At 40.9% G+C, this 26,628-nt stretch overlaps 1 protein-coding gene across 10 annotated transcripts in view; it reads right to left on the bottom strand.

Moving 5' to 3' along the window:
• GRHL2 (grainyhead like transcription factor 2) overlaps nucleotides 1-26,628 on the bottom strand; it is a 171,679-nt gene that overhangs the window by 121,531 nt on the left and 23,520 nt on the right. For all 10 annotated transcript variants that reach the window (XM_086336189.1, XM_086336186.1, XM_086336188.1 and 7 more), the window contains exon 2: nucleotides 4,498-4,693. In XM_086336189.1, coding sequence (XP_086192315.1) covers nucleotides 4,498-4,665 — 168 coding nt within the window. In that variant the 5' untranslated portion in view covers nucleotides 4,666-4,693. The remainder of the gene's footprint in view (nucleotides 1-4,497; nucleotides 4,694-26,628) is intronic.

Below are 26,628 nucleotides of genomic sequence, written 5' to 3'. Positions count from 1 at the left end.
TAAACAGGGTAGAGTGTTATAGACTGAATTGTATGCCTCCAATGTTTGTATGTTAAAACCCTAATCTCCAATGTGACTATACTTGGAGACAGGGCCTTAAAGGAAGTGGTTAAGATTAAATGGGGCTTCCCAGGTGGCACTAGTGGTAAAGAATCCACCTGCCAATGCAGGAGACACAAGAGACGTGGGTTTGATCCCTGTGTCAGGAAGATCCCCTGGGGTAGGAAAAGAAAAACCACTCCAGTATTCTTGCCTGGGAAATCCCATGGACAGAGCAAGTAGTGATGCTGCTGCTGCTAAGTCGCTTCAGTCGTGTCTGACTCTGTGCGACCCCATAGACGGCAGTCCACCAGGCTCCCCCGTCCCTGGGATTCTCCAGGCAAGAACATGGAGTGGGTTGCCATTTCCTTCTCCAATGCATGAAAGTGGAAAGTGAAAGTGAAGTTGCTCAGTCGTGTCCGACTCTTAGCGACCCCATGGACTGCAGCCCACCAGGCTCCTCCGTCCATGGGATTTTCCAGGCAGGAGTACTGGAGTGGGGTGCCATTGCCTTCTCCGAAGTAGTGATGACTACTTATTTATTTGAGGTCTAGTTGATGTACAATGTTATATAAGTTTCAGGTGTACAACACAGTAATCTCCAGTTTCTAAAGATCATACTACATTTAGTTATTATAAAATATTGGTGCTACTCCCTGTGTTGTACAATTTATCTTTGTAGCCTATTTATTTTATGCATAGTAGTTTGTAACCTTTAATCCCCACCCCAAACTTGCCCCTCCTCTCTCTCTTCCATCTCCCCACTGGTAACTACCAATTTGTTCTCTATATCTGAGTATGTTTCTTTTTTGTTATATTCACTGGTGTGTTTTTATTTTTTAGATTTCACATATAAGTGACATTATATAGCATTTGTCTTTCTCTGACATTTCACTAAACATAATATCCTCTTAGTCCATCCGCGTTGTTACAAATGGCAAGTTTCATTTTTTATGACTGACTAGTATTCCACTGTGTGTGTGTGTGCGCGCACACACACCACATCTTTATCCATCCATCGATGGACACTTAGGTTGCTTCTGTATCTTAGCAATTGTCAATAATGTTGCTATGAACAGTGAGGTACACATATCTTTGTGAATTAGTGTTTTGGGTTTTTTCTAATATATATCTGAGAGTGGAATTGTGGGGTCATATGGTAGTTCTATTTTTAGTTTTTTGAGAAACCTCCGTTTTCCAGTTGTTGAACCAATTTACATTCCCACCAACAGCGTAGGAGGGTTCCATTTTCTCCATATCCTCAAAGTGAGTTTTATGTAAACTCCCTACTCTGTATCTTAAAATATTTATGAAAGCAGAATTTCAACTTTCTTTTTAATATTAATAATGTACAAAAGGAGAGGTAATCTAGGTACCATATTTACTAATACTTTATCCTTTGAACCTATGGGAAATTAAAGTCTTTCCTAAATTACTAATGAGTTTTGTTTCAAGGTATATTTCTCTTTTTCATTAATATGAAAGAACTGTCATCTAATAAAGATATCTGAAATTATGACAGTAATGGAATAAAATCTGTTTTTAAAAAATAAGAACAATAGGTTTCTTCAAAATTATCTTAATATATTTCTTCATAGTCTTATAAAACTATTACTAACATATTTGCTTAATGAAGTTATATAGGTTACCAAAAAGTTTTAATGACCCAAGTTATTAAATCATAGTCACTTTAATGATATGTTACCAGATTTTCATGAGTGTCAAGCTTAACTATTTTTTATAATAAATAAAAATTGCTTTGCAATTTCTAGGGATGAGATCATTTCCAAACATTAAGTATTAACACAAAAGTCTAATAAATCGAAACCCTCAAGAAGTAGCCTAGAACATGAAACAGTCTAACATGATAAGTTCTGTACCATCCTTAATACATTCTGAAAATGTTCACCCCAAAACGTTTAGAAATTATCCTTGTGTTTCTCAAATTAGCTTTTCAGTCAAAAAGGATTTAAATATATAAAACAGCCACAAACAAAAGAAGAAAAGAAAGCCTGCCGAGAAACCATCTTTGTTTTTCAGGCTCAGTTTTTTTCGGGTGCTCCCTGTTCCGTGTAGGAAACTGCCCTGCTTGCATGAAATGGAGACTAGACCCTACCTTCTCTCATGTGGACCCCAGTTCCCAAATTTAAAGCCCCTTTTTGCTAGGTCATGAGTCATGTTGGGAATTGTATACCTTCACAAGACAGCTGTGAAATCTGCCAATTCCAGCTCTCTTAGTAAGGGGGAAAAGTCAGCCTAGACTGCAAGGGTGCAAGTGGAATGCCTTTCATTTATTTCTCCATCACTTTCTAACCATAAAAGATGCATTTATTTGAGTCAATAATATCCTCATTTAAAATAGCCTGGATGGGCCAACCTATCAGTTACTCAAACCTTGTATCGGGTTGGCCAAAATGTTTGCTCATAACAGCTTACAGAAAAACTTGAACCAACTTTTTGACCAACTCAATATCTCATCTTTAATAAGCACAGCTTGGGGCTTCCCTGTCTCAGATGGTGAAGAATCTGCCTGCAGTGCAGGAGACCCACCCAGGTTCGATCCCTGGGTCGGGAAGTTTCCCTGGAGAAAGGAGTGGCAACCCATTCTAGTATTCTTGCCTGGAAAGTTCCATGGACAGCGGAGCCTGGCAGTACAGTCCATAAGGTCGCATAGAGTCGGACACAACTGAGAGACTAACAAGCACAACTTGGCTTGACTGTATTTTCTCTCCCCACAGAGGGAGCCCTCCTTAGAGTTTTAATAGAGAAAATTAGAGGAAGCTGGAAAAGGAATGAATAATTTTAGGGAACGTTGGTCAAAGAGTAGGCTTGGGGGTGGTCGGTCAGTGCCAGGGTTGGTACTGGTGTTGGTGTTGGTGGGAGATCCTTGGAAAGCATGAAAACTCTGGTTTAGGAGAGACACAGGAGGCAGCACAACTTGCAATGGTGGAGACTGCTGGGAGGAAACAGGAACTGGGATGCAGGAACGAAGTAGGAAACCGAGACTGACGCTTAACTAAAATAGAAATTCCTCCCGTGTGATTTTCTCCTGATGGAGGGAGAGGGCAAGAGGAGGATTTAGTGCTTATTCTAAAGAGTTGCACCCAACCGGCAAAATAAACACAGCCATTTTCACCTTTGTGCCAATCCCAGCAGAAGCCCAGGTGTTTACAATCAAATCAGGCAATAAATATCCTCAATCAGTAAATACTTGTTGACTTTTTACATTTCAATGGTTCTAAGGAAGCAGGTCATACCAGATATAGTCCTTTATAGTAGAGACAGACCAATGTTTGTTCAATTTCCTGAAATACTCCTGTTTTGAAGGTACCTGTGACAAGTATTTTTATAATGCAAGTGAATTACATTCATTTTGTTTTAAGGGTTTTTCAAAATAAATACTGAGTGCCCGGTGAAACAAAGGGAGACAGATTTTGGAATTGCTGCAAAAGTCTACCATAAAAGCATTCATTGGCGTATTTCTTACAAAAGTGAAAAATCTAGAAATCCTGATGTTTCTTATAAAATGGAATATCTAAAAGCAAACTAGGGAGTTCCCTGGCACTCCCGTGGTTAGGACTTGGCACTTTTACTGCTGCTTTCACTGCCATGGGACTGGGTTCAGTCCCTGGTCGGGGAACTAAGACCCTGCACATCACAGGGTTCAGCCAGAAAATAAATAAACAAAAACATAAAGGTTCTCATTCTTTCATGTATTTATTTCATTTTATTAATTTATTTATTTTTGGCTGCACCATGCATCATGAGGGATCTTAGTTCCCCAACCAGGGATGGAACCCATGCCCCCTTCAATGGAAGCACAGAGTCTTAACCACTGATGGCCAGGGAAGTCCCACAGTACTTAATTTTAAAATAATAATAAAATAAGAAATAAAAGCAGCTTCAATGCCCCAAAACAGCAATGACTAAATTATGGTACAGCCACACAATGCAATATTCTTTATTCACCAAAAATCATAGAGTAAAAATGGCAGCAAAGAAGTACTGCAATATGATATGAAGTAGGAATTAAATGTGAAAGTGAAGGTCACTCAGTTGTGTCGAACTCTGCAACCCATGGACTATACAGTCCATGGAATTCTCCAGGCCAGAACACTGGAGTGGGTAGCCTTTCGCTTCTCCAGGGGATCTTCCCAACCCAGGGACTGAACCCAGGTCTCCTGCCTTGCAGGCATTAAATGTAGATACTATGTATGCTTGTAAACAGAGGGCACGGAAGTCAGTATCCGAAAGGAAAACTCCCTCTGGGCAGGGGTGAAGTTGGGCTTCATAGACGGGAAAGCAGGGAAGCAACGAGACAAGGAAGAGGCTGAGTTCCACGGTGAGTGTGGAAATACCCTTGGTTCTCTGGCCTGGGACGAAGTTTGCCCTCTCTGCCCACAGAGAGGGGCGGACCTAGGGGCCGAGGGCGGAGGGAGGCGGGGCTCCGCGGTCTACCTTGTAGTAGTCGTACAGCAGGCCAAGCGCGGCCGCGCTGTCCTCGTCACCGTTGATGCTCATCATTGCCTTGGTGGCCGCCGTCAGGGGGTTCTCCAAATACGACTTCCAGGCTTCATCCTCACTGGTGTAGGCTCTTCGGGTATTAAATGGAGGCTCACTGGGCATGGGCACTAAGGCCACCAGTCGTTTATTACTGCGAAAGCAAGAGAAATTAGATTCCTGATCAGAGAAGTGTTCTTTTTTCCCACCAAATATACACGTGGAATAAAAATATGCACGTTATTTGGTTCACTTGTACTTCCCCAGAATGGAAGAGAAGGAAGATTAAGACCAAAGTGATGGTCACGTCACATTGATAAAGCCACTGATTTATTTCTTTACTGTCCAGGAGAGGTAATAATGGCCTTTAAAAGGTAGTGTAGAAGTAGTGTAAGTTGACTCCCTTCACACTCGGCTTTTCATAACCAATCAGTTCAGGAGCCAAATCATTTTATTTGATTATCCTTCATTAATATATATTAGAATGAAATCTTGGAAGGGAACAGGTTTCATTTAATTCTGTAAGTTCTAGTGTATAAATATGTGCAACACATTAAAAGTCATTGGCGTGTTAATGGCAGTTAAAAAACAGTTTTATCTAGTGTAATTTACACTATGAAGTGAAGTCAAGTTGCTCAGTCGTGTCCAACTCTTTGTGACCCCAGGGACTGTGGTCTACCAGGCTCCTCTGTCCATGGGATTTTCCAGGCAATAGTCCTGGAGTGGATTGCCATTTCCCTATAGACCAATCCATGTCCTTTAATTTAAAAGGCAATAGAAGCTACAGAAACAAGGCGCAAGGCGTACTGCAGATATGATGTATCATACGGATGCGAAGCAACAGGAAAGAGATGAACTCTGTACATGAGTCCTGTGTTCCATGGGATCCTACTATATTTAAAGGATATCGAAGCTACAGATCATAAAAGATCATCATGGAGAGTGAGGAGGGCACCTGGAGAATCTTCAGCAGACAAGAGGGGTTGGAGCTGTGGGTCCTAACCAAGCCAAACTCAGGTAAAGCAGGAAATGACCATCAAAGCAATTTTTTAAGGAGGATTCAATAATAACTCAAGTACCTGGTGGTTCAGATGGTAAAGAATCCACCTGCAAAGCAGGTGACTCACCTGGGTTTGATCCCTAGGTCGAGAAGATCCCCTGGAGAAGGGAATGGCTACCCACTCCAGTATTCTTGCCTGGATAATTCCATGGATAGAGGAGCCTGGTGGGCTATACTCCACAGGGTTGCAAAGAGTTGGACACGACTGAGTGACTTTCACTTTCACCTCTAAACCACCACAGTCCTCAGCAGCACACCCCAGGCTTGTTCATTGAAATGAAATCAGAAAGTAACAATGAGACATTGTATTTCAGTAACACCTGGGTCTACTCAGGGTAACCTGACACAGAGAAGTGGCAGGGCTGCAAAGGCAGCATGTACGCCGATCAGTGGAAATTCATCCAGCAAGAACCGATGGTCATTCAGTAAAGACAAACCTTTTTGCTGGTATTCCTGCAGGGCTCTCAACGGTAGATGGTCTTCCAGCTCACTTTGTGGTGGAACACTGGTGTGAACTCACAACAAAGGCTGTGTTGAGGGCCCTTTGTGTGGAGGCATGGTGTCATGCATCGACGGAGGGTCAGAAAATGACACTGACATTGGTGACATATGTTGGGGGGTGCGGGTGGGAAATCCACATTGAGTAGAGTGGAATTTTAGATGGTCTCCAAATTTTAGATGGTTTGAACTCTTTGTGCCAGTGGTTTGGTGGAACTGATTGGGAGGAAAGAGAAAATAATGACCCAACTGTACATGAATTGAATTAAAAGGGTAAAAACCAAGTTTCTGGAAGTAAACAGGAAAATCCTGGTGGAAGGCCTTTCTAACCATTCGGCTGTGTGGTGACACGGAGCAGCACAGGCTCTGGAAGTGAGTCTCTGTTCACTGTTTACCGAGGAGCAACACTGCCTGAGGTTCGGTTTCTTCGTGCCTTACATAAAGACAGCACTATTTTCAGTTTCTTGAGGAACCTCCATACTGTTTTTTCCTTAGTGAAGTGAGTGAGTGAAAGTTGCTCAGTTGTGTCCAACTCTTTGTGACCCCCTGGACTGTATAATCCATGGAATTCTCCAGACCAGAATACTGGAGTGGGTAGCCCATCCCTTCTCCAGGGGATTTTCCCAACCCAGGAATCAAACCAGGATCTCCTGCATGGCTGGTGGATTCTTTACCAACCCTTTTCCCTTAGCAGCTGCACCAATTTACATTCTCACCAAGGCTGTAGGAGGCTTCCCTTCTCTCCACACCCTCTCCAGCATCTATTGCTTCTGGATTTTTTGATGACAGCCATTCTGACTGATGTGAACAAATAACCAACAAGGACCTACTGTATAGCACAGGGAACTCTGCTTAATATCATGGAACAACCTAACTGGGGAAAGAATTTGAAAAAGGATACATATATATGTATAAGTGAATCACTTTGTGGTCCAACTGACACTAACACAACATTATTAATCAACTCTACTCCAATATAAAACAGAAAGTTAAAACACCAAGCACAGCAATGCCTACCCTACTAACCTCACAGTATGACTGTGAGAACTCAATAAGATAATGGATAAATCAACTATAAACTGAACAAGTATTACTCTCACAGCACAGTTCTATATTCCTATAAAGTTTGAGGGCATAGCAACTTTTGGTTACAACGTAGAAGTGCTAAAGGTAATCATTAATTAAGGGAGTCTGAAGTTGTTTACTTAGCTGTTTTCCACAAGAGCCCAACAGACACCAAATATCATGCTATATGTGGAGGGGGTGATGGCAAAGGACATGGGCACTGCCCTGTAGCCCACGAAGCCTACAGGAAGGGAAAGCAAGCACCAGTGTTACATGAGTGATGAGCGTGAGAAATGAACAGTGTCATGAGTGAGGATTCATGACAGAGGGGACTAACTTAGCCAGAGGATCCAGGAGGAAGCAAAGCTTCCACAAAGACCTGAAGGAAAAGCAGGAGAGTGCTGGGCAGTGGTGAAATGGGCAGATGTGGGAAAAAAAATTTTTAAGTGAAGAGTGTATTGGTAATGCAAAATAATGGGATTTTCCAACAAAAGGAGCACATTTGTATTCATTTTGGAGAGTCCAAGAAATTTACATATTTTATATACACTGGCGTTTTCGTCATAAAAAAAAGAAGGAAATAATGCCATTTGCAGCAACACAGATGGACCTAGAGATGATCATACTAAGTAAGTCAGAGAAAGACAAATACCATATGAGTATCCCTTATGTGTGGAATCTAAAATATGACACAAATGAAGTTATCCACAAAAGCAGAAACAGACTCACAGACATAGAGAACAGACTTGTGATTGCTAATGGCAGGCGAGGTGGGGGAGGGATGGGGTGGGAGTTTGGGGTTAGCCAATGCAAACTAGTACACAGAGAACGGCTAAACACCAAAGCCCTACTGGATAGCGCAGGGACCTACATTCAATATCTTGTGATAAACCATAATGGGAAAGGATATAAAAAAAGAATGTATACATATATGGATAACTGAATCTCTTCACTGTGCAGCAGAAATTAATACAATATCATAAATCAACTACTCCTCAACGTAAAAAAAAAAATTTACACACATTTTGATTTAATAGTAAAACAGCATTTCCACGTTGTGGACATTACTAATCACAGAGGATAGAGTTGGATTTAGAGACAGAATTTTGGCGGACTCCTGAGAGTCTGTAAGTGGGAGAAATGAAGTCTCTGGGAGGACCAAGAGGGAAGGCGGTGCTGGTGGGCCCCACGGGGCAGTGCCATTACCACCCCTCCCAGTCACTAGAAGAAGCCACTCTGCAGCCTTCACTTAGAGGGCAAATTAGAGGAATCTGATTCCTAACTGCTGCCCAGGAGCGCCCACACATCATGTATACTTCCTAAAACATGCAGCAGGAAGGAAGAGCTTTACGTTACTTGTAGTGACCTCACCACTGAAAAAGATGGGGATTTGACTCTCCTTACTTAAGAAAAGTGGGGAGGCGGGGTGGGGTTGGGGTGGGGGTGGAGTGTTAATTACAACACTGGCTAATCTCCAAAATTTAGCAGGAAGCGCCAGGGTGAAGGATAAGAGCCAACTCTTGATTTACACTAAATAGGGTCCTCATTCACTGGAGAGATTTTTTTCCTGAGTCTTCCTTCTTCTCCGTTCTGCTAAGTCTCCTGGATTGCTGATTTCATATGTTCCCAGCACAAACGTTCACTCATAAATCTAGATTCATCAGCTTTTCTATGAAGAAATGCTTGATGAATCTTTACACAATCAATAGAAAAAAAATATTCTGGGAAAGTACAACCTTGCTAGCTGTTTCTGTTCACATTTTTTGATGGCCAAAGGAGTTTTATGCTCTTCCCTTTAACTGCATAATGACTTTGTTGTTTTTTTTTTTTTTTTCCTTAGATTATAATCTCTCCGGTACAGAGCACTGTTGAATAAAGCTTGGTTTAATAAAAACAGAACAATCTCTCTGGTACACTGAGCAAAAATGTAGACCTGTAAAGAAAGGAAAGTTTTCACAGAACAGCTTTTACCAAAGTTTGGAACACTTTCTGAGGGTGAGTTTCATCATTGCTTTTTCGGAATGGCAGTTCTAATCATGCACCAGTCAGCTTTTTAAATATCCTTTCAGTAGCTTTAGGTGTGCAATTTTCAGAGTTGCCTTGAACTATACACCTGATCCCTTTTCTTCCTTGGAGGAAAGTTTACATTAGCACCTGAGTATTCCCAGCAAGGCTAAAGGCCTTGTTAGATCATAGATATTTTTTTTTTTTTTGTCTTTCATTTGTTTCTTTAATCCACTACTTCATTTTGTTGATGCTGGGAGAAAAACTAACAGATGAGTGAGTCATCAGCTGAAGTAGTGAAAGAGGTGGAGCATTCATGAGACTGAGATCATAACCAACAGGTCAAGAAAAACTCCAGATCACTCTACCACAACCTACCATGCCCTGGGGCATTAGTAAGAGTCTAACAGAGGGAAGGCTTTGCTGAGGAAAAGCGTACAGAACTGAACACATAATGCCTTCACCTCCTAAAAATATGTGCAGTAATAGTCAACAAATTCAGACATAAATTCATTTCACTTGGGACCACAGAAAACCAGGACAGTGAAGTTTTCACTTCAAATTATCAGTTTCAATTCATTTCTTACCATTCTTTAAAAAAAAAAAAAAAATTCCTAGAAGAGCTTTAGTCTTTCTTTGTGGGGAGGGTTGTTTGGGAGCTTTTTGCCTTAATCTAGGGGGAGAATGGTTAAACTTCAGTTTCAATCTCAGCTCTGTCAATTTCTGAATTTGGATGAGGTACTTTACTTCTTCAAGCTTCTGTTTCTTCCTCTGTATCATATCAGACTTACAGTGTTCTAAAGGTAAACTCAGATATTCACATACAATGAGCCTGGTACATTACAGATCTTCTATAAATAATAGTTAGAAGTATTCTCTTTAGAACTGATTCTATTAATGACCCCCACTCAAAATCCTCCAGAGAAGGAGTGGCAACCCACTCCAGTACTCTTGCCTGGAAAATCCCATGGATGGAGGAGCCTGGTAGGCTGCAGTCCATGGGGTCGCAAAGAGTCAGACACGACTGAGGGACTTCACTGTCACTTTTCACTTTCATGCACTGGAGAAGGCAATGGCAACCCACTCCAGAGTTCCTGCCTGGAGAATCCCAAGGACGGAGGAGCCTGGTAGGCTGCCGTCTACGGGGTCGCACTGAAGCGACTTAGCAGCAGCACCCAAAATCCAACAGACGGCTCTCTGTTCTTAATCTCCTTGGATTTTCTTGGCCATTTCTCACTTCTTGCCTGGCCTGGCTTCTAAGATACTGTACAAGTGCAGTTCTCCTCTACAGCCAAACATTCTTTTCCAATTACTACTCTGTGTGCATGAGAAGTCGCTTCAGTCATGTCTGACTCTTTGCAACCCTATGGACTATAGCCCACCAGGCTCCTCTGTCCATGGGATTCTCCAGGCAAGAATACTGGAGTAGGCTGCCATGCAGATCTCCAGGGGATATTCCCAATTCAGGGATCAAACCCCCATCTCTTACATCTCCTGTGTTGGCAAGCAGGTTCTTTACCACGAGCGCCACCTGCAAAGCCGAAGTTCTCCTCTCCTCTTCCTGTTCTCTAACTCTCATCATTTCTGGGCCCTTGGTTCTCTTCTCTCCCTTGTTGATTCACACAGCTTTCATTCATCCTCTATTTTCATGTCTAACAGACATGTATCACCTAAGAGCCGGTTCTGCCTTCTCTCTTAGACGTCCTGTTGTCGACTTAAACTCAATTCAAAACTATGGTAACCATCATTTCTCAGTTGAGCACAACTCATCATCCCCTGTCCCTAGTTATCCAGAGCCAAATCTTATGTACTGGTTTAAAATATAGACTCTGTGGGCAGGGAGGTGGGAGGGGACACCCATGGCTGATTCATGTCACTGTGTGGCAAAACCCACCACAATATTGTAAAGTAATTAGCCTCCAATTAAAATAAATACATTTAAAATAAAATATAGCTTCTGGAGCCAGATGGCCTGGGTGTAAATCCTGGCTGCACCGCTTACTAACTGTGTAACCTTGGTTGAGTTAGTTAACCTTTCTGGGCATCAGTTTCCTCACCTGTAAAACTGAGATGTACTCCCAAATGAAACAGAATAATAATATGCACTCTCTAGGATTTTCTCAGAATTAAAATTGACACAGTATAAAAGTCTTACGTGTGTTAGCTATTATACTTTCTCTTTGTCCCTTATATGGAGTCAGTCACAGTATCCACGATCACAGTTTTAGTCTTACCTCTTCATGCCTCCAAGTGGTCTCGTTATCCTTCAGCTTTCCCCCCCTTCAATCTCTATTGAAGCCCTGTGGAATCACCTTCATAGTTAATTACTTTCAAGAGTGTTCTATGTTTCTTCACCACCTGTAATATGGAGCCCCAAATCCTCCATCTGATACTTAGGATTCTCCATGATCAGCCCCCTACCTACCTCTCAAAATTTATTCCTACTTGCTTAGCCTAAGGAGTTGAACCATTTAGCTGAAATTCCTCAAAGAAGCCCCATTTCTATATCCATGCTTTTGCTCAGACTGTTCCCCTGCCTGAAATCGCCTTCCTGCTTCTCTCCATCTAAATTCTACTCTTAGCAAAGTCCAGCACCAACATCCCATCTTGTAGAAAATACTCCCTGGTTGTTCCTATTTGAGTTTTTAAGGGCTTTCCTGTACTACAAACTCCTACAGTATGTGTATTATTTACTACATGTGCTGTGCTGTGCTAAGTCTCTCAGTCGTGTCCAACTCTTTGTGACCCCATGGACTGTAACCCACCAGGCTCCTCTGTCCATGGGGATTCTCTAGGCAAGAATACTGGAGTGGGTAGCCATGCCCTCCTGCAGGGATCTTCCCAACCCAGAGATCAAACCCAGGTCTCCCGCACTGCAGGCGGATTCTTTACCGTCTGAGCTACCAGGGAAGCCCAAGAATACTGGAGTGGGTGGCCTATCCCTTCTCCAGGGGATCTTCCTGACCCAGGAATCGAACCAGGGTCTCCTGCATTGCAGGCAGATTCTTTACCAGCTGAGCTACCAGGGAAGCCCATTTACTACATATTCTACCATTTAATTTTTACTATGCAAAGAATACCAAATATGGAGAGAAAACTGTTATTCAGTTGTTAGATCCACCAAGATCTAACAACTGTTATTCAGCTGCTAAAACTACACCAAGAAAGTAGTATTTGTTAATCAAAAAGCCAGAAGTTCCCGTACATAGTCCAGTCTATCCTACACCACGTCCTTGACCTGCCTTGGATTCCCAACCTGCCTGACTTCACTCAAAGATCTGTGAATCCCTCTTCTCCAACTTTGCACTGGCTTTGTTCTGAAAGCACTAGTCCCCACTCTATCACACATACGCGCGCACACATACACACACCTCCCTGAGTCAAGGAGCACACCTAGACACCTGGACTGGCCCTAGGCACTTATCTCTTAAAAGGCAGCTACCACAGAGTCATCCATGAACCTTTATTTTCTTCCATCCACTTCATTTAAAAATCCTATAGATATTACCTTCAAAATATACCTAGACTGTGGCCTCTTCTCGCCATTCCACTGCAAGTATGCTGCTGCAAGCCACCCTCATCTTCTACTTGGATTACTGCAATTGTCTCTGAGGTAGGCAACCTCTACTACAGGCTCCCAAAAATCCTTGCCTCCTAGAACTCACAGCCTTGTGGAGTGCCCACCCACACTGTACCAGACTTTGATATGATGAACAGCAGATGGCAAAAGTGAGAGTACGGCACTCCTAGAATTAGATACTGAAAGTCTTCCATTTTGGTAAGTCTCTCTCTTTCTCCTCTCTTATTCTGGGGAAACCAAACTGCCATATTATGGTGAGGAACTGAAGCCTTGACTAACAATTAATGAGAAACTGAAGACCACCACCAACCCGTGAGGGAGCTTAGTACATCCTGCAGTCAAAGTCAAGTGCAAAATCAGTTATAGCCCCAGATGACAGCCTGAGTGAAGCCTTACAGAGACCCTGAGCCACAACCATCTCCAGCTAAGCAACTCTTAGACTCCTGACCATCAGAAACTGTGTAAGATAATGTTTGCTATTTTAGCTGCTAAATGTTTAGATACTATGTTACCCAGCAACAGAGAGTTAATACTGTTTCTGAATAAACCTCCCGGCTTTCACCTTTGTGGCCCCCTCTCTCCAGTCTATTCTCAACAAAGCAGCATCTAGAGAAATCCCATTAAGACATAAATCAGATCAGGCTACTCCCATCCTCAGTCCTATATTATCCCCATTTTCCTTAGAGGTCAAGGTCCTTCCAGCGGCCTTCCAGGTCCTACAGAACCTCTCCTCCCTTACTTCTCCCAGCTTCCCTCCTGGTACTCTCTCCCCTTGTCATCCTCCGCCCTCATTGTGATCCTCTTCCTTGGTCTCCATGTCTCTACCTTCGGGTCTTGGCTCCAGCTGTTTTTCATCTTTCTGGAATGCTCTTTCCCCCAATATCCCCTCATAACTCTCTCGCTGCCTCTAAACTTCTGCCCAGATAGCACAGTGAGACTTAATCCTGGCTACCTTTATTAATGCAGTGACCTGCCTCCACCCACCCTCATTGTTGTTCAGTCACTAAGTCATGTCCGACTCTGTGACCCCAAAGACTGCAGCACATCAGGCTTCCCTGTCCTTCACCATCTCCTGGAGTTTGCTCAAATATATGTCCACTGAGTCGGTGATACCACCTACCCTAAAAATCTCAATTCCTCCAAACTTTACATCTCCCTTATACAGCTTCTATTTTTTTTTAAAAAAGTATTTATTTATTTGACTGTGCTGGGTCTTAGTTGCAGCGTGTGGGATCCCCAGGTGTGGCATGTGGGATTTAGCTCCCCAACCGAGAATCAAACCATCACCCCCTTTCCAGCACTGGGAGCACAGAGTCTGAGCCACTGGACTACCAGGGAAATCCCTTCTCCTTTCTTCGCTGGTAGTCACCATCTGCTCATACAATGTGGCCTACTTACTATGTTCTGAGTTCATGGTCTATCTACCCCCATGAGAATGTAAGCTCCACGGGATGGAGGTTCTTTTTTTTTTTTCCTCATGGATGTATCACAAGCATTGAATGATGCCTGCCACTCAATTAAATTTGTTGAATGAGTGAATAAAAGTTCAGCTGAAGAATTGAAGTGTAAGTTAGAGTTTAAAGTACTAGGAAGATCACAACATTGTAAATCAATTATACCCCAATAAAAATTAATTTTTAAAAAAGGTTAAAAAGTAAAGAGTCAAGTACTATGAAGGGATTGGGCGAGCTATTTTTTCCGTTTTGATAAAATCAGTTTATAGTATATTTGTAAATTGGTTGTGAACTGTAAAGGGCTATACAAATGCAAGATGCCTTAATTGTAAGCAGCAGAATCCTAAAATTAATTTAACAAGTATTGATCCTACAGTGTCCTTCTCTCAACTCTTAATTTTCACCTTCACATTAAACAAAATGAGGATTCATTCTTCTGTTCTCCTGAAATAAGAGCTGTGAGTGCATGCTAAGTCGCTTCAGTTGTGTGCAACTCTTTGCAACGCTATGGACTGAAGCTTACCAGGCTCCTCTGTCCAGGGGATTCTCTAGGCAAGGATAGAGAGGGTTGTCGTGCCCTCCTCCAGAGGATCTTCCCAACCCAGGGATTGAATCCACATGTCTATGTCTCCTGCATTGGCAGACAGGTTCTTTACCACTAGTGCCACCTGGGAAGCCCCAAAATATGAGCTACACAATAGGAGATCAAGCAGACTTATTTGGAGACCAGAGGCAAAACTAGAGGACTGAGCTCTACTCAGCAAAGGTCTGCAATGCATGACCCTTCCTCCCACCTGTTGTCTATCATTTCCAACACTGACTTGAGTTGGGGACAAAAGAATTTTTCCACCTCTCTTTAAGAAGTGAAGTTTTGGGACTTCCCAGTTGGTCCAATGATTAAGACTCTGCTCCCACTGTGTGTGTTGGGGCGGGGGTGGTGTGGGGTGAGGTGGGGGAGGGCAGGCAGGTTCCATCCCTGGGAAGATCCTGCATGTCTTGCAACACAACCAAAAGGAAGAAAAAGTGATGTTTTACCTAGAGATTATCCTATTAAGTGGAGTAAGTCGGATAGACAAAGACAAATACATATGATGTCACTTGCATATGGAATCTAAAAAAGTGACACAAAGGAACTTACTTACAAAACAGAAATAAACTCAGACATAGAAAACAAACTTACAGTAACCAGAAGAGAAACGTGGGAAGAGGAATAAACTAGAAGCATGGAATTAAAAGATACACACTACTATATATATAAAATAGATAAACAAGGACCTACTGCATAGCACAGTAATAACCTATAACAAAAAAGAATCTGAAAAGAAATAGTGCATATATATTATACACACACGGAGAAGGCAATGGCACCCCACTCCAGTACTCTTGCCTGGAAAATCCCATGGACGGAGGAGCCTGGTGGGCTGCAGTCCGTGGGATCGCTAAGAGTCGGACATGACTGAGCGACTTCCCTTTCACTTTTCTCTTTCATGCATTGGAGAGGGAAATGGCAACCCACTCCAGTGTTCTTGCCTGGAGAATCCCAGGGACGGGGGAGCCTGGTGGGCTGCCGTCTATGGGATCGCACAGAGTCGGACACGACTGAATCGACTTAGCAGCAGCATTATACACACAAACACACACATATATATAACTGAAACACTTTGCTATACACCAGAAATAGTGTAAATCAACTATACTTCAATTAAAAGAAGAAGTGACGTTTTAAAATGATTCTCAGGATTTCGTGCTATGTTCTCTGTCTCAATATTTCCCTCCTTCTCTCTGTCTCTCTGTCTCTCTCTCTCTCTCTATCACACACACACAACCTTTATCTTGAGATTATATGAATTCTATTTTCTAAATAGAATGCCTCTTCTTATACTGAGTCTTCAGCACTTGGAATTTAATCTTCATCCACTTCAATTTCTTGTAGCTGATTTAACGTAACTGCTTACTGACATATAATCACTACAGCTTCTCAGCCAAAAAGACAAAAAAAAAAAAAAAAAAGACTATATTCAGATCCTAAACTTAAGGGCAAGATTTAAGAACTGACAATCACTCTTCCTTTGGAAATCCTGGCATTTTCTCCAGTAACAGAATATCAGTTTCAAATAGAAACTAATGAACCAACCATGCTGACCAGGGAAAATGTCACAATTTAAATGCCAACAATGTTAGTCATTTCACTAGTAGCTACTTTCAATAAATCCCTCCTTTTGGTGCTTGCTAGAGGCAAATCACAAGAGATAACAGATACTTTCCATGTTGGAACAAGGGTTGAAATTGATTAGGAAGTTTCTACACTGAGCATTTGTCCTTAATGACTCTTTTTGCCCTTGACCAAATCCATATATAAGTCAAAGGAAATAAAATGAATCCAAAAGTCTGGGGTGACATCGATAGTCTTATGTTGAAGATGGTTATATTTGACAAAAAGAATTTTGATTAATTCAGTGAAAATACTATAATGCTTCCATATAAGATGCATATAAACCAAATAAAATGCACAGTTCTTAAAAATAAGTGCATTTTAAAACAAAACTTGTTTATTAAAATTAAGATAGTTCCACTTAAAATATATTAACTGCAGAACACACTGATCCATTGACTGAAGGTCTCTCTCACCTCGGCCCTAGGTTTGCTGGTGCCCATGGATTACAGTCCGTGGGGTCACAGAGACTCGGACACGACTCAGCAGCTGAGTATGCACATACACAAGCATCCTTCGTCCACCTACTAATTAATCAAGGACTCAGAGGATTAGGGATATAATTAAGAAGCAGCTGGAAAGGCACATCATCAAGCAGTAAAAACAAACAGGAGGAAAAAGTTACCAAAATGGAAAGCAAAAGAAAGACGACAAGAAAATAATTTTTTAAATGGAGAGAATTTGTAGAGTTTACAATCTATGAAATAATTAAAAGTGGTTAAAACTGTGTGTATGTAAGTCAAAATCCAAAATATTAACAGGGATTATGGGTGAATTTTCCTTTTTCACTTTTCAAATAGTCTTTAATAAGTCACACATACTTACAACCCACTCCAGTGTTCTTGCCTGGAGAATCCCAGGGACAGGGGAGCCTAGTGGGCTGCCATCTCTTGGGTAGCACAGAGTTGGACACGACTGATGCGACTTAGCAGCAGCAGCAGCACACATACTTATTGAGCCCCTACTATATGCCAGATGGTGTTCTAAGCTCCTGACACGGGTTAATACGTTTATTCTTTACTGGAGCCATAAAGTCAGAAAGGTAACCAAGCCCTTTACACAGACAGGGACGTTGAACAAAGTGCTAAGTTACATGCCTAGGGTCACGTAGCAGTCAGCTTAGACCAGGATGGCATCCCAGAGCCTGAGCTCTTAAGCATTCTTTTTCCTTGTTGTCAATTCTTGACTACGCTCTACTTTCATAATCCAAAAAGTTACTTGAAAAGAAGGAACTAGAAAACAGACCAGATACAAGAGACCAGTATGACAGGGGATTTTCTTACATGGAAGTAAATGAAACACTATCTAAATCCAAAGTTCTAAAAATACTGCACAAAGTGGAAATCTATAAGATCCTTGAAGACAGAGATTATGTGTTTTAATTATTTGTAGAATTCCAAGGTGCTGAAACTTTCTGTGGGGTACGTATTAGGCAGGTAACACAAATAAACTGCATATGGAGAAGAATAACTACTACACCTTATCCATATTTAATTTGACACAGTTAGAGGCCATCTGTTTTTAAATATCCTGTAGAAAATGTTAAATAATTGACATAATAAAAACATACATTAAATAATTAGGAAATATCAGAAACATTATATTTCAGTAGTGACCAAAATTCAATTTTTAAAGGAAAAAAAATCATCTTAAAGCCAAATCAGCTTCAGAAATTAGAAAGAGAATCAGTTCTTTGGAGAAACTTATCATGCTCAAATCTCCAGCAGGAAAAAAATAAAAAAAATAAGAGCCTCTTAAAAGGCTGCAGGACAGATTTCTATCTCATGACCATTTCATGTGTTTACTTTTCCTTCAAAGGTTTCCCTGAACTGAGACACGTAATAATGTGTAGTCAATGTGAAAACAGAAATTTTGTGCAATTCTAGAAGACAGAAAGCAGAAGACTGGAATAAGGAGAAACCAAAGTCAAGAGCACTGCACCCCCACTTACTGCGTAAGTGAGAACTGGTTTTCCCACTGAGCTTGGAAAACTCTAACTCAGAGTCTTCAGCATCTATAACCAAGCCAGTCATAGCAACTAGCTACGTGTTCACTTCTTGAATACAGAAGGGATCAGTCTTTGGAAGGGTCCTAGAACCAGAGAGAAAAACAACTTGGGAAAATGCCTAGAGTAATTTCAAACTACCAAATGAAACAAAGGGGGTTATGGAAGAAACACAGAGGGAAATTCAGCTTTAAGACAATAAGAAACCCTCCACTGAGTCCTACCTTCAGTTTGCCCCCTTGCACTTCACCTGTACCTATGCGAAGGAAACCTCCAGATGCCCTCTACACCCTTGAGCACTTCTTACATTGAAGAGCACACACCCTAGGAATGAGCCCACCTGCCAAGTTTTGATGTAGTACCCAAGTATCTACAATTATCTGAAAAGGCTTTGGAGATACATCTTTCTTTTCCAACTATCAGCGTGAAGCAGGATTTTCTTCACATATACTTCAACCAAAATAACATTTTGCAACACACTGAATGAAGCAGATATGAGAATCCAGCTGTCATCTATGAAACCAGACATTAAAGAGAATTGCAAAAATATAAATCAACACCACTCTTCTCACTAAGGGGCTTCCCTGGTGGCTCAGACGGTAAAGAATCTGCCTGCAATGCAGGAAACCTGGGTTCGATCCCTGGGTTGGGAAGATCCCCTGGAGGAGGGCATGACAACCCACTCCAGTATTCTTGCCTGGAGAATCCCATGGACAGAGCGACTGAGCACAACACAGCACTTCTCACTAAGTTCCTCATTTTGGAAATTTTAATTAGTTTTCATTTTTAAAATGTTATGTTAATATGCAATGGGTTTATAATCATTATTTTAATTGAATAAAAAATGTATTTTATATTTCTCATCTCTAATTTCTAGATTGGTAAATTATAATATATATATGTGTGTGTATACATACACACATATATATACGATGGCGCTAGTGATGAAGAAAGAACCTGCCTGCCAATACAGGAGACATAACGAGATGGCAGGTTCAATCCCTGGGTTGGGAAGATCCCCTGGAGGAGGGCATGGCAACCCACTCCAGTATTTCTGCCTGGAGAACCCCGTGAACAGAGGAGCCCAGCAGACTACAGTCCATATAAAACTCACACAAATACATGTTTTAGGGACTTCCACAATTTAAGAGTGTAAAAGGATTCTGAGAACAAACAGTTTGAAGATCACTCTACTAGAAAATCACTAGAGAAAAATAATGGAAAAAAAAGAAATATTGATCAATGAAACAGAAGTAAGCAAAAATAAAAATGACAAAATAACCTGTGAAAAATAAGACCTTATAATTTCAGCACTGCAGTAAGTGAAAATGAGTTAACTCTACTTTTAAGAGATTTTTTTCAAACTGAATTTTAAAAAGATAGGAGTATTCTTTTTAAGCACCCATGATACATAAGAAGATTGATCCTGTATCAAGCCATTAAGCAAGACCACCCATTTCAAAGAATTCTTATGAAACAGACTAAATTCTCTGACCACATTATAATTAAATTGTAAGCCAATAACAAAAAGATGAACGTTAAACACTGCATGTTTAGAAATTATAAGATACTCTTCCAAATACAGATCAAAAAAAAAAAATCAAGGAAAAATTTCAAATTAAAACTTAATAAAAAATACATCATACATGCTGTGCGATGTGATGTGCTTTTAGTCGCTCAGTTGTGTCCGACTCTTTGCGACCCCATGGACTGTAGCCCGCCAGGCTCCTCTGTCCATGGGATTCTCCAGGCAAGAATACCAGAGTGGTTTGCCACACCCTCCTTTGGGGGATTTTCCAACCCAGGAATTGAACTGGAGTTTCCTGCATTGCAGGCGGATTCTATACCAGCTGAGCTACCAAGGAAGCCTAAATTCTTGCCAAATTAATCCCATCGTGGAGTCTTTAGCTTGGAGAGCCCAGACTAACACAGGTCTAATTTAGATAGAGATGGGGCTGCATAAGAGTGGATTATAGGGGAAGTGACACTTAAACTGAGACTTGAAGGAGGAGGAATTTAGTCAGGTGGGAAAAAAAGAAATGGAGAGGTGAAGCAGTGAATGACACAAGCAGCAAGTGCAAGGTCCCCGAGGCAGTGTGGAGCCTTGTCCAAGTGAGGGACTAAATGAGGGCCAGTGTAGCTGGGCCATAGTGTTTTAAGAAGGAAGATAGCAGTGTCTGATAAAACTTAAGAGATAGGCAGAGGCCAAATTATGCAAGGATTTGTAATTCACTTTAAGGATTTTAAATTGGATTCTAATGCATTGGAAAGGCAGGCAAGACCCTTAGCAACAGACCAACTTGGTTCAATGTGTGTTTTTAAAAAGGGCACTGTGGCTGCGGTGGATGGATTTGGGCGGGGGGTGGGGGGCAGGCGGGGTGAATACTAGGAGACTAGGAAACAGGCTTAAAAAATCATTTTCACAGTGTTTCCCTTGAGAGTACATAGCCCATTTCTTTATCTGAAGGCATTCAATATTCTATGCCTTACTCTTTATTCAGCTACCAGTTTTAACTTCTACTATCTTTATGCAAGTGGGTATTATGTCTTACTCAATTTGTAATAACATATAGCATGTGAGTTAGTCTATTTTTTCCAATATTAGCAGAAATATTCATTGATAAAAACATTAGAATCCAACTTCAGTAGATAAGGAAATAAATCTTCAGTATATAAGGAAATAAATCAGAAAGCCACAAAGGTTACACAATGAAGTAATGGAAAAGCCCATACAGAATCCACACTAAACGTAATGATTGAATAAGTTCCTTCTACAAAACAAAACAGGGCATATGAATGGGCTTTGCTCTATAATAAATTTGACCTAAAACAAAAGTGCTGGAAATAACCAAAACCAGTTAAGCTTTAGTTTGCCTTATTAGAATTTAGATGGGCTCCTGAGAACTCTACCAGGAAAATAACAGTTACATCCTTGTTTTTCCTCTTCTAGACAATAATCAAAAGCACTCAAAGTTATTTCTTTGGCCTTAGATCTGTGCTTGAAGTTAAAAATTAATCTTAAACTTGTACCTGTTATGTGAGTGTATATGAACGTAAGAATGTATATATACATAAATCTTTACATATACATCCTTAGGGTTGGGGTGGTAGAATGTGTGAGGTGGGTGACAGGAAGTAGGAGTGGAGAGGAGAGGCAAGAAAAGGAAAGAGGAAGGTACCCAAACACACTGTGCACAATATGATCACACTCATGAATTTATATAAATTATGAATTTATATAATTTATAGAAGTTGTATGTGTGTGCAAAATTAGGTACATGTAAAGAAATTTTACAGGAAGAAGGAAGGACAAAAAGGAGAGAGGGATGATGGGAGGGAAGAAGGAAAGAAGGGAATCCAAAGAATTCCTCTTCCAATAAACGATATTAGAGTAAGTAGTTGAAGTGTTGGGTTTCATTTGTGCGCTTACTTATTTAAATAAGATTCTTACCTGAAACTATTACAAGAAATCCCAAGCAACTCTTTACTTATGTTTAATATTAAACCACATATACAAAGACAACTTGAATAATGGTTTAGGAAAACCCTTTGAGAAAAATCGGTACCTCCCCCAAACGGCAAGAACTTGGGATCTTTCTAGTCTGAGAGAAAAGACAGGACACACAAAATGATCTCAACCATGTAGAGGCAGCTATCATTGGCTACGAGTGCATCATTCTGTGCTGAAGGGACATTGATAGAAGGGTAACGTGTTGTCTTGGTGACTAGCAAGGAGGCACTGGCAGGAACATCCTAAAAAGGACCAGGAGCCTGCAGAAGGGTTCTCGTGACCAAACAGAGGAGGAAAGACAGACCAAGTAAAGAGGAGACGCAGTGTGCACATCACTTATAAAACCATATTTTTAGTTGTATAATGGGAAACGTCACATGTAAGTATAATAAGTAATAATTAGGAGGAGGGCAATACGGAATGTGGGTGTCCCCACAATAGCGTAAGATGTGCAGGACAGTTCAGAGTGGGCCATGCCGTAATCTGGACACGGCACATCACAAGGGATGAGCCTGTGTTGTAAGTAAAGAGGACTATCTTAAGCCTGAAAGGTCTGTAACACTTAGGATTCTACAGCACGTCGACTTTCCTGCTGACCATGTGACAGGGTCACAGATATTAAGGAACCCAAGTGTTGCCTTGCCTCTTCTAGCTGGTTTCACAGCATGAAAATATGCAGCTCTATTTCCCAACCTCAGCCACACCAAGCGGACGCTAACCAAACTTGTGCTTAAACCTGTTAGAAAGAGAGGTGGGATTGCAAGAGGCAGAAAATTTTCCAGGAATTAGAGTCATTTAATTGCAATGCTTTGAAGTTTGTATCAGACTGCTGCAAATGTTCTTGGAACTCTGAAGAAGAAACAAGTATTGGTGTTGTATTTTTTCTATTATTTGACTTTCTTTGACCTTTGTCTGCTTTGTCTCTGAGGAAAGCGAGCATTTTTTAAAATTACACAGATTCCCCAACAAATGTTAGAATATTGCCCAATAGAAGGGTCCTGCAGAGCTCAATCTAACACAGTGAGCAGCCTGATTTCTTTGACAGAGAGAGCCACTGAGTGACAGCATAACCCTTGGTCTCGGTGGTTTCTGAGACTCGTTGGGGTTGTAGGAGCAGCTGTCTGGACACTCCCTACCATATTTATCTTGACTGCTCTGGTCCAGCCAGAGAGGGGAGGGTGAGTGGAAGAAGGAGCTGGCACTAAGTATCCCCAGCAGTGAAGAAAAATAGAACTGATGATAGATACAAAATGATAGATAAACACGGTAAGACCCTTTAGAGGAGGGAAAACTGGGAAAGGGGCAGGCAGAAGCTTGTCAAAAGCTCCAAATGTACTTTCCAGTGTGAACAACAACTTTCCAACACTCTCAGGCACCTTTTTCTTTCAACCCTAGTGACTGATGGGAGTGAGAAAGGAAAGGAGAGACATGATCAACCAAGGCGACTGTCTCCAGCAGAAGTGGAAGCCCCACAACCCCAAGGTCAGGTAGGGGACAGACCAAAAACCCAAAGGCAGGAAAGAGAATGCCCTCCTTCAGATGGGGCGTGAACTCGATACAGGACATTTAACCAAGTCACTCAGAGGCTACACAAGGCCAGCTGAGCCTTCCCATGCTGCCCCATCTTCAAATGCCCAGGCTCCAAGCCAACCTTGAAAGGGCAAGCAAACACGACTCAAATGGCAGAAAGACGGTAAAGAAATCATTCGCTTTGACTGCAGCATAACAAAAGGAGGTTTGACTAGAACACATCAAGCACGAACAAGTCAAAAAGAAATGGCATAGCAATAGAGCAAAAAATACTACAGGAAATCAGATGAATAATAAAAGAACATAGCACACATAAGAAAATTAAATTAACCAAAATTAATTAACTATAATTAATTAAATTAACCCTCCCAAATCCCAGAACTTGCTTTATACTATAAAACATAAAAACATGAATTCAAGAAAACAAAAAGTGCAAAGTTGACGGCACAACAGAATTAGGTAAAAAAGGAAAATTGCAGAGCTAAGAAAAGAAAGACCGAAACAACAGCATACCAGAAGAACTGAAAACAGAATTACTGACAAAGGAAAGACTTGAGATAATCACAGCAATCGCAGAAGAGAAAGAGAGAAATTACAAGCATTAGACAATAGATAATTAGGGACAAAGAGGAACAAATATGGAGATAAATGTTGCTGAAGTAGAACACCAAACAAAAAAAAAGACAAACACCACTCACAGTTACACTACAGGGACGCTTCTGGTTAATGCGGCAGGCTGAACATCTTTGCTGAAACCCCATTAAAGTGACGGTTATTAATACAAAAACCTGTCATCACTTTTAAAAATCCAGATGTATATCAGAATTATCTTGGAATTTTTTGAAAAATACAAATGCCCAGGTATTTGCTTTTTTCTCCAAAGCTCCAGATATGTTTCTAATGAGCAGCCATGTTTAAAAACAACTGGACTCTACGATGATCTTTTACTTTTTATCTAGCTTGTTTCACTTTTTCTATTTCATATGCAGTGCTCCCATTTCATTTAGTTTATGCTTTCCAATTTCTCCATCTCTTTTTTTTTTTTTTTTTGATGTTCTTTCTCAAGCATTTATTAGGCATAGGAGAAAAGCTTTTCTATACATAAATATAAACAGTAGTATGTATATGTTTTAGAAAGCTTATGAATCTTTCCCTAACTAACTAAAATTTATGACATTCTAATTCTCTTTGTTAAATGCTACTTGTAAATGCTTGAATAAAATGCTAGATTTCTAATTCTAAAAATATATACATGCAACAAGCAACAAAAGTTTACTGTATAGTACAGGGAATTACAGTCAATATCTTGTAATAACCTACAAGGAAAATAATCTCAAAAATAATGCATACGTATAACTGAATCACTTTGCTGCACACCTGAAACATAAGTCAACTACAATAAAATATATACATATTAAAAATTACAAAAAAAAAAACAAAACAAAAAAAACTGATGGTTAAACACAGGGAGCTCAGCCCAGTGTTCTCTGACAATCTAGAGGGGTGGGATGGGGGAGACGGTAGGAGGGAGGTTCAAGATAGAGGGGATATATGTATACTTACAGCTGATTCACACTGTTGTACAGCAGAAACCAACATAACATTGTAGAGCAATTATCCTCCAATTAAAAATAAATTTTTAGAAAATGAAAAAAAAGAAAGAAGGTTAAAGAGGCCAAAGGATTTGGGAGAGGGCCTGACTTGGCCTTTGGGCCTCGACTGTCTGCAGGGTCAATCAGCCCCTTGACCTGAATCAGGGACTGAAATGTTAGAAGGGCAGTTTCCTTTTTCTCTTTTCTCCCTTTTTTCCCATGCTTCAGAGACACAAGAATTAATAACCGTTTTTTTTTTTTTTGGTTAGCAAAAGAAAAAGATTTTTATCTTCATGTTGGGAAGTCAATATCTAAGGTCTTAAATGGGCAGATGGAGAAACAACAGTATTTAGTATCGAGACATATGGGAATAAGTACAAAAGAGAGGAGCATAGCCGCCGCTGAGACCAGAGGAGACGGAAACTGGGGAGCGGAGCGGGGCTCAGGAAACCACTATTTTTCATAAGTCTTTTTTGTATTAAATAATTTTAAACTAAATACATTTTAAACTAAACTAAATACATCTTAAACTAAATACATTTCTTTGTTAAAAATACAAAATAAATGTTAAAATATTGATACTATTGAGTCCTATGAAATATATCCGAGTCCAGACGTAGCCAATGATAGCCAGCTTTACCCACTAAACCACCAAGCTTCTGGCAAGAGAAAGTAGGTGAGGAAGAAAGCATGATGACTAAATTCAGATGGTGACGTCTGACCACAGGGGTTCCAATCCCAGCTCTGCACCTGTCAGCTCTAGGACTCCTGTTGTTGATGTTCAGTCACTCAGTCGGGTCTGGCTCTTTATGACCCCATGGACTGCAGCACGCCAGGCTTCCCTGTCCTTCACCATCTCCCGGAGCTTACGCAAACTCATGTCCATTGAGTCAGTGATGCCATCCAACCATCTCGTCCTCTGTCGTCCCCTTCTCCTGCCTTCAATCTTTCCCAGGAACAGGGTCTTTTCTAATGAGTCGGCTCTTCGCATCAGGTGGCCAAAATATTGGAGCTTCAGCTTCAGCATCAGTCCTTCCAATGAATATTCAGGACTGATTTCCTTTAGGATGAACTGGTTAGACCTTCTTGTAGTCCAAGGGACTCTCAAGAGTCTTCTCCAACACCACAATTCAAAAGCATCAATTCTTCGGGGCTCAGCTTTCTTTATAGTCCAACTCTCACATCCATACATGACTACTGGAAAAATTATAGCTTTGACTGGACAAACCTTTGTTGGCAAAGTAATGTCTCTGCTTTTTAATATGCTATTTAGGTTGGTCATAACTTTCCTTCCAAGGAGCAAGCATAATAACCACAGATAAAAAGGAAATCTGAAACTGATGATTTCCTGGAAAATATAAGTGCTCAAACTTGCCTGGAGTAGAAAGAATAAAGAGACAAAGGAACCACAGAAGAAACTGAAAGGTTAGTCAAGGACCTTCACCGAGCCCAGGCAGCCTTCAAGGAATAGATCATTCCACCATTGTTTGAATTACTGCAGAGCATAATATGACATGGAAAGTTTCCCAACTCATTTTAATCAGCTAGCATAACATGGATATCAAAACACAACACAGG

This window comes from Bos grunniens, chromosome 14, assembly GCF_055505025.1.
Source record: "Bos grunniens cultivar Pamir isolate PY7600 chromosome 14, Bosgru_T2T1.0, whole genome shotgun sequence".
NCBI classification, from domain to species: Eukaryota; Metazoa; Chordata; class Mammalia; order Artiodactyla; family Bovidae; genus Bos; species Bos grunniens.
This window is presented reverse-complemented; position numbering and strand designations above follow the sequence as displayed.